This window comes from Chaetura pelagica, unplaced genomic scaffold (genome assembly GCF_000747805.2).
Source record: "Chaetura pelagica isolate M959 unplaced genomic scaffold, ChaPel_1.0 scaffold829, whole genome shotgun sequence".
NCBI lineage: Eukaryota > Metazoa > Chordata > Aves > Apodiformes > Apodidae > Chaetura > Chaetura pelagica.
The window spans coordinates 851,038-862,272 of NW_009954535.1; the positions used below are offsets into that span (position 1 = coordinate 851,038).

Genomic DNA, 11,235 nt, shown 5'->3' on the forward strand with positions numbered 1-11,235 from the left:
CCCGGCCAGCAGGGAGGTACCGAGACCCCCAGCACGGAGCCACCGAGACCCCCCAGCACGGAGCCACCGAGACCCCCAGCACGGAGCCACCGAGACCCCCCAGCACGGAGCTACCGAGACCCCCAGCACGGAGCTACCGAGACCCCCAGCACCAGAGCAGAACCAGCAGCCCCACGGCAGCCCCAGGGACAGGGCAGCCCCTGCAGCACCACTGGCATCTGCAGCCGGGGCTCAGCAGCCTGGGCCAGGGCTGGCAGGCAGACACATCCCCTCCCAAGGATCCTTCAGCTACTTCTGTCCACAGATAGAAATACCCAGAGAGTTACTTTGGGCTAGAACCGTGTGGAACTGAGCAGCCAGGACACCACTCCAACACCTGAGGCTTCATGTGCCATAGTGGCCTCAGCCTGACCCACTGTCACTGTCACCACCCTCAAAAGGTGGGACACGACAGAAGAGATGGAGTCATTGAGTACATTGCTGCAATCACAATCAAGCACACTAAGCAAATCAAGGCTTTTTCAGCAAGCAAATCTTTGAAGTAAATGATCATGAACAATTTCTGCACGTCTAAAGACAAAAGGTACCACTAAGTTCTAAAACTGAACTTTAAAATTGTGATAATCTCAAACATAATTTTTATCCCTGCACTTCTTAAAATATTACCTGAAACATATAAAAAGACAGTTTTTCATTATATTCCCACTTCTCCAGGGCTTGCTCCATCTCCTGAGGCATCACCACGGAGCTGCTGCCCGGGCTGGAACTCACATGATAAAACTCTGCCACCTTTGCCAGCTGCTCTCGCAGGTACCTGGTTATGATCTGAGTCCATTCTGCAAAAGAAGTTGGCAATTAGAACATCCCAGGGGGTTACAAGTTCATTTCACAGTGAGAACTGGAGCTAAGTGCCGTCGCCTTGGCCACCAGCAGCGTTCCTGCCGAGCATGAACCCCCTTGCACCCTGCAGCACCTGTGAGGGGCTCGGCACCCCTGGGGGGCTGGTCTCACAGCACACACTGTCCCTATGCAAGCAGCCTCTGGCCTGGTGTGACAGACAGCACTGACACAGCTATGCCTCCAGGGAATCACCTGTCTCTTCCATCAGATTTCAGCATTTGGCCACCAAAAAAAAAGCCTTGAAATAGGTAAAATAAATAAATTTCATTACTCCCTTTCACCTGAGCTTTTTTCCACTCTTCCTCCCCACCCCCCCTCAATAAAGCCAACATAAAACCCAATGGAACTTTCTACAAGCCCTGGGATATAAAACTGTCCTGTCCATAACCACTCTGAAACAGACAGCTCCTCCAGATTTTCACTCTGACATGAATGCAAAAACTCAGGAGCAGTTTCCTAGGTCAGAGCGACCAGCACCATGCAGGGCTGCCAGGAAGGCAGATTATCTTTCCTTTGTCCTCAATAAGTCAGCAAGTGCTATTCAGCAAATACACAAACCTACTAAACATTACCAGCTTTCCTCTCTGCTTCAGCAGTGATTCTGTGTTCAGTGGAACTTGCAGAAATTAGGGACTTGCTTGGTCAGGTACATAAAGCTTTGGGGAAAGAGGAACTGTCAGGAAGGCAGTCTCTTAACAGTAACTGGAATAACCAAGGATATTTGTTAGTGTCTCAGAGAAAACATCTGACAGAGCTGTATTTATTCAGAATGCAGCACATTTCAGAAGAGCACACTCTCTTATGAATACCTAATGCAGTTGCTCTGACAACCCAAGCCTGTTTACTGTCAGAGCTACCAGGCTCTCACACAACTATTTTCCCTGCTTGCCACCACCTCAGGCCTCAGCTAGCACCTTCAGTCCTTCTTCCCTTTGCATTAGTAATTGGCAGGTCTGTCAACAGACACAGACTATATGTTGAATGCTTTTCCATCCAAAGCCACTGAAACGTCTGTATGAAGCTGGTGGGATTTAGTGTTTTCACAGAGCAGTTTAACTCCATTTACTTCACGTATTTGCTCATCACTTCCAAATGCACGACTTCAAACTTCTTCATGTGACAGTATGAGAAAATAACCTTCCCAAAGCAAACACCAGTATCTCTGAGTTACAAGACATGCAACCACCTTTCTTTTACCTGGGGTGCAGACAGAAAACATTTCTGGGAGCTGCCAAAGACCACTCAGTAACACCCGGGAAATTACTTCCCAAAAAGCTCTCAACAACCTTTGCAAAAACAGGGAGTTTGGACAGAGGGTGAAATCTTCAGCAACCTGTGTCAGAAGCAGGGGTGGGAGCTGTGCTTACCTCCCACCCAAGCTGCCCTCCCCACAGGGAGCCCAGCACAGCCTGCAGAGCCCACGCACCAGCCGAGGCACCAGCCCAACCTGCTGTCCAGGCAGGTCTCCCTTCTCCTTGCCAGCCACACGTGTTGCCTCCCCCTTGCTCCATGGCTCTCAAAATAAGACTTACTTTTAAAAATATTTTTTAAACTACCATCAAAGAACAAGCATGGGATGTTTGTTTGAAAAGGAGTGCCAGGAGTCTACAAATAAACAAGCAAAAAAAAACTCCACGAAGCAAATTTTTAAAGAAACAACAGAATAAGTTTGCAGGGACAAGCAGACATTTCTCACAGCAATACACTGATGCTGCCAAACAGCAGTGAAAGTGTCTGCTCTGAGCACAGCTGTTACCAGGACAAAGAAGAAAAAAGTTCATCCCAGGCAGCAGCAGAGCTGTAGGCAGCCCATGGAAACTGAGAGAGTAAAACTGCAACTTTGGTCAAAGTCAAAGTACCCTTGAACAACTTGAAAGCCTTCAATGCTTGGCCCATGGGCTTTGTACCAGACAGAGTCATCTAAGTACATACACTGCCACCTATGTTCTAATAAATAAGCTTTGAAATTCACATTTCAGTCCAGGCCTCCTAAATTAGCAGTTCTGTTCATTCCTTGGTAACACTTATCCCAGCACAGCCTTTGCCACTGCTGCCAGCCCCAGTGCTGGCAGTGCAGACACAGCACAGCCACCTCCTCAGATGCTGGGCCTGGAGATTTAAGGAGGAGGAATCAGAAGTATTTATGCTGCATGGCTCTTTGTACTCTTTGGCACACACTTCTAAGCAAAATTGATTTAAAATAATTTTTATTCCCCTTCCTGCTACAAAGGTTCCTCCCTGGACACCCAGTAACACCAAAGCTCTGAACAAGTGGAGCAGATTCCTTGAGCTGTTATTGTGCACGTAGACATCAGAGATGTTTATTTACCAATATGTGGGTCGGTGGGCTGGTGTTTCTTGATTTTAGCTTCAGAAATAGCAGCATAGTAGGCACATGTCACTTTCAGCAGCCATGCTGCTCGCAGCAGTGGCACAGAGTATTTTGCTAAGTAAGCAAAAATATCTTCTTTTTTACTGAGAATGGGAACCTGGAATGGAACGGGAAGCAAGTTACAGCCCAACCAGCAGGCAGCCCCAGGGGGTCAGCCCAGGCTCCCCTGCTCATCCCCACACTACCCGGGGGGGCAGATCTCTGCCCCAGCCCAGGAACCCACCACCCTGTCACCCCCAGCTCTAGGCACAGAACGGAGATGTGACAAAAAAAGAGATACTGCCCCACACTTGTCTTTAAAGAATGTGACAGCTTCCTGGCTGGTTATTTCCTTGCCAAACAGGAGAACTCTGTGAACTGTTCCTTTCCTGAGGGAGACAGCCCCGAAGTGAAGCACACAGGCACAGACCCTGTCAGGAAGACAAACCTGCCCGAGCTAGAATGTAACTATTGAAAGGAACTTTTTATCAGCTTCACCGCTGGCAGATCAGTTCCCTTTTCCCAGGCACCCTCCTTGCAGAGAGGGAACATTTGAGTACAACCCAATGTCCAAGAACCAGAGGAAGGAGTATTTTGATACCTTTTCTGCTAGAAGAGTCAGTGGTTTACCTCCTGCCAGGTCTGTGAACCGGCTGTGAATGGCACTCTGGGACCGAGCAGTCACCAGCCAGTCGTTGTCTTTGGCATTTACTTGTGGCTTCTTCTTCCCTGTGTCCTGGAAAGTGTTGAGTTTTAGCTTTTCTGCTAAGATGCTGCTGAAATAAGCGCCAACCTGGCAGGGGGGGAGGCAAAACAGATATGACAGCCAGAAGCAGGCATCTGCAGGAAAGCACAAGGGATTCAGCTGAACAGAGGCAGCCACCAGGGCTCTGCTGGTCACAACAGGTCCCCAGAACACGTCCCTCCAGGGGACGAGATGCCCAGAATTAGACCCTGACTCAGTGTACTCCAAGAGTGCCTCAGAGCATCCCTCCCCTCAGGCTTTACAGTCCCACGTTGTGTGCAAATACCTGCTTCTCCCTTCTGTTGAGAACAAACTTCACTGTCACACGGGTGCATTCACTGCCTTTCCATCATCAGGAGCAGCAAAGCCTCAAGGGTCTGGGGGGCTGGGAACTGCTCTGTTCAGCACATCCCCACCACAGTTCCATGCCTCCAGAACAACAGGCTCTGTGACATTTGCTTCCCCAGTATTTCAATCCCCACACACCAGTAAAAAGCCCACGAGAGGTTTTACTCCCATGTAAGCATATTTCCTTTTCAAAATTACTATAATAGAAATTAATTTTTAAGCCTGTAAGAATAAAACATTTGATTTTTCTAACAAATATATTCATAGTGGGGCAATTTTAAAATCTGTGAAAAGCTTTTAGGAGACCCTGAACTTATTTTGGTAATTCTACACTTAATCTTTCAAATCACTGTAGGCACTTCCCTGTGAATTTCTGTTTCACTTTTCAAACCCTTGTGTTCAATAATCAAAACACAAATAATCACAATAGGTTACAAAGTGTCTGCAGGTAGCAATTCTAGAAAACAAAACCACAATAATGTAATGGGGAAAAACTTGAGCACCAGCCTGATACTTGTGTGCACCTCTTCTCCTGCTAAAGTAAACAAGCATCTCTGTGTAAGTAAATTCCCATTTTCCAATAAGCCATAAAAAGTTACACCTTTCAAAAGTCACGCAGCAGAAAATTACTCTGAAAACATTCTTATAAACTCCCTGATAACATTTTCCTTCAAAATGATTTCTTCCTGCTTTCCCAACAGGAAAAAGGGAAACAAAAAAACAAAACAAAACAAACAACAACAAAAAAGAGTACATGAAGGTACATTAATCCAGAGAGATCCCTCAAAGAAATCCAGGATAGGTTTTTTTCTAAAAAAAAACCACTTTCCATTTAGAGGATAGTAGCTAATATTTTAGTTACTTCTGTTGCTTGTTTGTATGTCACACTTCTTTGACTCTCACAAAAAGCCCACAGGAGAGCCAAGTTAAATTCCACTAAACCATCCAGTAATACATTTCCAAGGGACCTGGAGCACAGTGATCAGTTTCTCCTGGCAGGAAACAGCCCGATGGAACAGGTCCAAGACCAAAGCAAGGTAAAGCTGTGTAACACTAGGGACTTGCAGGAAAGGAGTCACTACTGTCTTTGTACGTGAAGCAAATAAAAGGCCAGGAGCAAAAATTAACATCCCTTCTACAATGGAGTGTGCTAATCACATTCTGTTCTTGGCATCCATGTTTTCCTCTGGAGACTGGACACTGGGCAGCAGCAGCACAGCTCAGCATTCCGGCTTTAGTTCTCTGATTACCTTGAAAGCAAAGACTCCCAAAGCAGTCAGGAGCCAAGTGCAACCACTGCCAGGTTGGTTCCAACTCCAGCCAGCACAGGCAGCCCGAGGAGCCAGGCCTGACCTTGGAGGTGTTGATGAGGACGTTCCTGGCCGACCCGTGCTCGGCTCCAGGGAAGGCAGGCTGGTTGCTGAAGCCCTGCTGGACGTTCACTGCAGTGAGCTCATCCTGCAAGGAGCGTTCCAAGGGCAAAAAGCAAAAGGACAGTTTAAGAAGTCGCATCATTCCGAGAAGCACTTCTAAAGAAAACATATGTATTTGCTAGCATGTCACCCCCTGCCTTCCCCTGAGCCCCCCCAGCACTCTGCACCTCCAGGGGGTGGCAGGAAGGGGAACACGGTGCCACTCCTGCCCTCCTGCCCCACGAAGGGTTCACCTCACCACAGACCTCAAAGCCCTCACTCGATGAGGACACCACTTGGCCTGCTGAAAGAGAATTGCTGCCCATGAGGAGGGCAGCAGGAAGCAAGGTCTTGGCAGCCTTCATAACACCTGGAGCAGTCCCTAGCACCCCACCCTAAATCTTCCTCAGGAAAGCAGCTCCAGTCACCAGCCAGCCTGACCAGGGGAGGGAGAGCAGCACATCCTCCTCTCCCCCAGATTCACTGAGGTGCCTGGAACCAGCTGCATCACTCCACACCAGGACGCTGCTGCACACCCTGCACTACCACCAGGACCCTACGTGTCACTGCCCCCAGCACAAATCAAAATTCACATCCTTGTTTTGAAGCAGTCTAAAATGTTCCTATTTCAGTTTTGGTCCCCACAACCACCACTTGAGAATCTCTACTGAAGTAAGAAATAGGCCACCTCTAGCAGAAACCACTGTAACTAAACACCTGTCCCTGCTCTAGCTTCTTCTGGAGCTCCCCTGGCAGTGCAAGAACCACTGCCCCCCCTGCACCCCTTGTGCTGCAGCACAGCTGGAGCACAGCTGGATCGTGCTGGCAGCAAGAACACAGAAGGAGGGTCAGTAGAGTTAGGTACAAACACACACCAGAGCCTTCACAAATGCAGAATGTAACTGCCTCAGGGAGCCCCATCACTCCCTGTCTTCACTCCATACCTTCCCCAAAGGTAACACTCTTCCAGGCAGGCTATGCTGCTTATTCCCTTATTCAGGATCACACGCCTGTCAGACCAAGGTTTTCCTACACCAGATGAACAGGGGCTCATTTGTTTTTCCTAATCCCCCCCTGAACAGAAGGCACAGACCCCCCAGCAGCTCAGGTGGGGCACCACCAAGGTGCTCTACACAGGCTTGAGTGGTCCATGAACCACTGACAGTGGGTGAGATACCAGAACAACCCCTCAGCTGCCTGGGAAGTGACCCATAAGAACAATGAGCAACTGCCGTGCAAGCAAGCTAATAAAATAGGAGAAAATAAAGTAATAAGTTTACCAGAAGATGTTATTACTAGTCTGGGGCAATGTCTCCCCAAAAACAGTGACACAGAAGCTCCCATTCAGTTTATTCTCTTACGCTTCACAAAGTTTGGGAGTAACACAGAAGGCAGTAATGTATTTAGATGAAATCTAGGCTCTCTAGGGCTTACAAAGCCGCATCTGAATTTTAAATGAAATTAACAAGAAGTGCTGGAACACTCCTCCTCCCACCCTGTCCCCAAGACAGCCCTGAAAACACAGATAAAGGCAGAGATGAAAGTGATCTAAGGATATTATAGGCAAATAAATAAAAGATAAATGACAAACAGATGGAGATACATATTACTCTTAGTGCCATTTCCACAAATGAACCCAGTTCTGCTATCTTTAAACTTCTCCTCTTTTGAAAAAGCTGCCCAGAAATCATTATGCTGAAAATATCCAAGAACCATATGCTGTGCTGCTCTCTCTGCCACCATCACAGGAACAAGCTGCGGATGGACTGACAACACAAACACACCAGTGTTTTGGTGTTGTCTGGCTCAGATTATTAGCTCAGATTTCTCCCTGCCTTCAGCAGTAGTTCAGAAATTTTAAACACAGAGCACAGCCCAGTTGCATAACCAAACACCAACTAGAAATGAAAAGACAGGTCACCTGTGAACACAAAGCATAAAGATACCTTTATAAATTACCAACAGAATGGATGTTCACAGAAGCTCACATCATGTCTTGCTTACACCAGCTCCATTAACAGCTCAGGGTCATTTCCTAAGAGCACAACTGTCCCTCACAGAGGGGAAGGTTTCCTGGAGCAGCAGGCAGGCTCGCTGGCACAGCCAAGCCTTACACTACAGAGGGTACCAGGGTTAAGTGCCCTGCCCCTTGGTTTGCAAGCCCTAAGAGCAGGCACAGGGGCACCACATGCTGTTGTCACCCAATGACACACTGGCTCCTCTAGGCTCCTGCAGGGATGTCAAGCTGCCCTTCAAAATTTCAGGCAGGCCCCAGGTGAGCCCAATCTAGGCTTAAAACCCTTTTGCAATTTTAAATAGCCAAACAAACATTCCAGCTCAAATTGCATTGATTTGTTCCATGTGGGATGTTGAGGGATGTTTCTGCAGCTCTCACCTGTGAGCACACCACCTGCAGATGGGCACCTCCACAGTAACAACACCCCACACCTCCAGGCTGATGCTCACAGGAGCTGAGCATCACCCCCAGCTTAAGCCTGGTGAGCTCCTTCACCCACGGCAGCTGGGGCTGCTGCAAAGCCTGCCCAGAGGAGGCCACCCCAGCACCACACCCCGGGCACCCACAGCTACAGCGAGAGCAAACAAACCCACTGCCAGGACCAAACACTGAGGTGTTAGTGTTGGGTGTTCTAGCCTGTGTAACTCCACATTAATTGGAATGAGGTCCTTGAACTTGAGCATTCTCGTGCTTCCGTATTACTGCAGCAACCCTTGTGCACTGCAGCTCCAAGCCAGCAGGAGGAAAGCAGAAAGCTGATGATGTACAGGGGATCTGAGAAACCAGGAACTGGCCAGTTAATTCTGACATCTCAGCTGAGCAAACAGACAATGTATGGAGCACCAGCACTATCCGACAGTCAAAACCAGGGAATTTTTGGAAGACGTTCTTTTTCTCCCTGACATCAAAAATTTCCTTCAGAAGAAATATTTAAGTCAGTCCGTATTAAACTCATGGAAGCAACAAAACAGGATCTTCTTAACCAGTCATTAGTTTTAGAGGCTCTCACACTTTCCATCTTTTGCTTCTCGTCTCCGTCACACAACAAGGCTTGGAGCAATCACACTATTTCCTTGGAGATCCAAACCCTCTGCAGAAGGATCCAGGATTTCACCCTGTGGTGCAGCTGCTGCAGCACAAACCTTCTGCTCACTCTCAGCTTCACTGTCAAACGCTGGGCTTGGTTTGAACAATGAGATCAAAAAATAGCTCCCTAAAAGAGACAGTATCAAATACTGTGCCAGCTACAGAGCTGGCTCAAGGTCTATTTCATGATGAAAAGAGGAATAATGGTATTTAGAGGAGCCTTACCAGCTCCAAACCAATAGCTCAGGAGTTGCAAACAAGGATTAGCTGTACCCAGCAGGCAGCCACAGGCAGAAGTGAGTTTTGCCAGAGACCAGGAAGATGACAAACCAGCCACAATATAAACTGGTATTAAGAGTCTGACAGTAACGAAGAGCCCAGAAAGACAGATGCATTCTCAACTGGCACAAGGGGGACAATACTGGAAAGGCCTCTCTGACAGGAATTTTAACTGCTTTACCCACCCTACTGGAGAGAGGGTCTCTGGCTACTGGTGATTGTAGGTGTTGGAGAACTGAGCCTTGGAAAGGTCAAACCCTGTGCACTATGTGCAGAGAAGGCAATTAAATCCCTCCTGTCTGTGGGCTATTTCACTGCATAATATTATGTCAATTGTGATTTTTTGTGTTTTGAAACTAGAATTAAAAGCATTACTCACCAGTAAAATCCTCAGGATCTGGCCCTGATGTTACAGAACATTCAGTGTTTACACCTTTGGCTTGAAATAAACAATTTCCATTCTATTTTATCCATCTTAGGGAAATGGGGACAAGTCAGAGCACAGAAAGCATTGTTCAAAAAGTCAATTCTAACACCTGCCTTCAGCTGCTCCTGCCAGGGCATGATTTCCAAACCTGCCCTTTGCTGCACAGTCGGCAGCAGGGGTTGCTGATCAGACACAGAAACCATGTGCAAAGCACTGTCCAAGGTTCCAAGGAAACACGTTACAGAAATACAAGGAAAGTTAATGCCTCCTAATCTTTCTCTTTTAGAGCAGTGTCAGGTTTTAAAAGCAGCCCCAGCAGACACCTGCCTTCAAGCAGAAGCTAGTTCTGCAGAGCATCTTGCACTCAGGGGCCAAGCCTCACCCCAAGGCTTCCCTGAGGGACTTGTGAAGGATGCAGATTTCCGCCCTGCGCTCGGGTGAGCAGGCTCTGGGGCACGAGAGCCCAAGGTCCCTGGAGGTGCTGGCTCCCAGCAAGGAGGGAATGCAGAAAGGCACAGGGCACCAGCTGGCAACACCAGCATCACCATTGCTACCCCTGCCAGGGCTTGTGACCCTGCGTTTGTCACATTGACACCACACATACACACATGGGGTGAAGACTCCACATTTCAGTGAACCACCACAAATAACAAGTTGCTTGCTGTTGTTTCCTACTTACTAATGCACCCAAGTGACACATTTGAAATATTAGCCATCTGGGCACTTACCAATTTCATTTTTATTGTAACTGGCTGTATGTTTATAAATGTGTCTGCAAGAATCAATCCACCACCTCGCTAAAAATACTCAACAGTCCAGAGCTAAAAATTCATCTCCATGCATTGTCATAGCCAAGTTCAGCTGCAGCTCTGTGAGCCTGGTCACAATCACACATAACAATACAGGTTAGAGAAACATTTCTAGTTACCATAATCAAGTTTGTAAGGATGGTGAGTAGTGGAACAGCAGTGAAAAGACAAAAATATGCTAGAGGTCAAAGATTTGAGAGTGATGACTGGAAGGATAAGTAATGGACTTGAATACACATCTTTTATTGCTTGTCCAAGCCCCTCTCAACTAGCACTAACTAACTAAGTGAACCAGGTGATGATGCACATACACAGTTAACAGATTACCCTTAATTAGTCTCCTTTCTGGAAGCCTCACAAGAAGAAAGCAGACAGGAAGACAACAAAGCACGAACACCACTGCATGGCTGCCCTCCTGAACCTGCTCCCTGTAACTGCAGTTCATCCTCTAGACACGTCAGCCTGACGACTTCTACAGGCACCAAATTCACTGGGAGCAGAAGAACAGGACATCCCAGACCATCCATGTGCAAGGTATCTGAAGCACACAGCTTTGTGTACAAGCCACAGCCCAGCACAGGAGGCAAATCTCTGAGAAACCCACTGACTTTGCAGTGGGACATCCTGGCCACAAAACCCAACCAGGAGCTTCTTCTACCAACCTATGGGGCATGGATGCAAGACCAGCAAGCCATGCTGGGGAGAGCCTACACTGCCACCCCTGTGGCGATGCTGGACCGGCCAGCCATGTCACAGCATCTGCCCAAACTACGTGCTCAGCCTTGGGGCTGCTGGTGGGTCTCCACGGGTCCAGTTGTGGCCCCAGGTAGAGCAGCCACGG

At 47.9% G+C, this 11,235-nt stretch overlaps 1 protein-coding gene across 1 annotated transcript in view; it reads right to left on the reverse strand.

The window, feature by feature from the left end:
- Positions 1 to 5,876, reverse strand: part of MED12L (mediator complex subunit 12-like) — a 109,235-nt gene extending 103,359 nt beyond the window's left edge. Inside the window, 4 exon segments of the mRNA XM_010004741.1 lie at positions 667 to 836; positions 3,230 to 3,389; positions 3,873 to 4,064; positions 5,718 to 5,876. Coding sequence (XP_010003043.1) covers positions 667 to 836; positions 3,230 to 3,389; positions 3,873 to 4,064; positions 5,718 to 5,876 — 681 coding nt within the window.
- Positions 5,877 to 11,235: the final 5,359 nt, after the last annotated feature.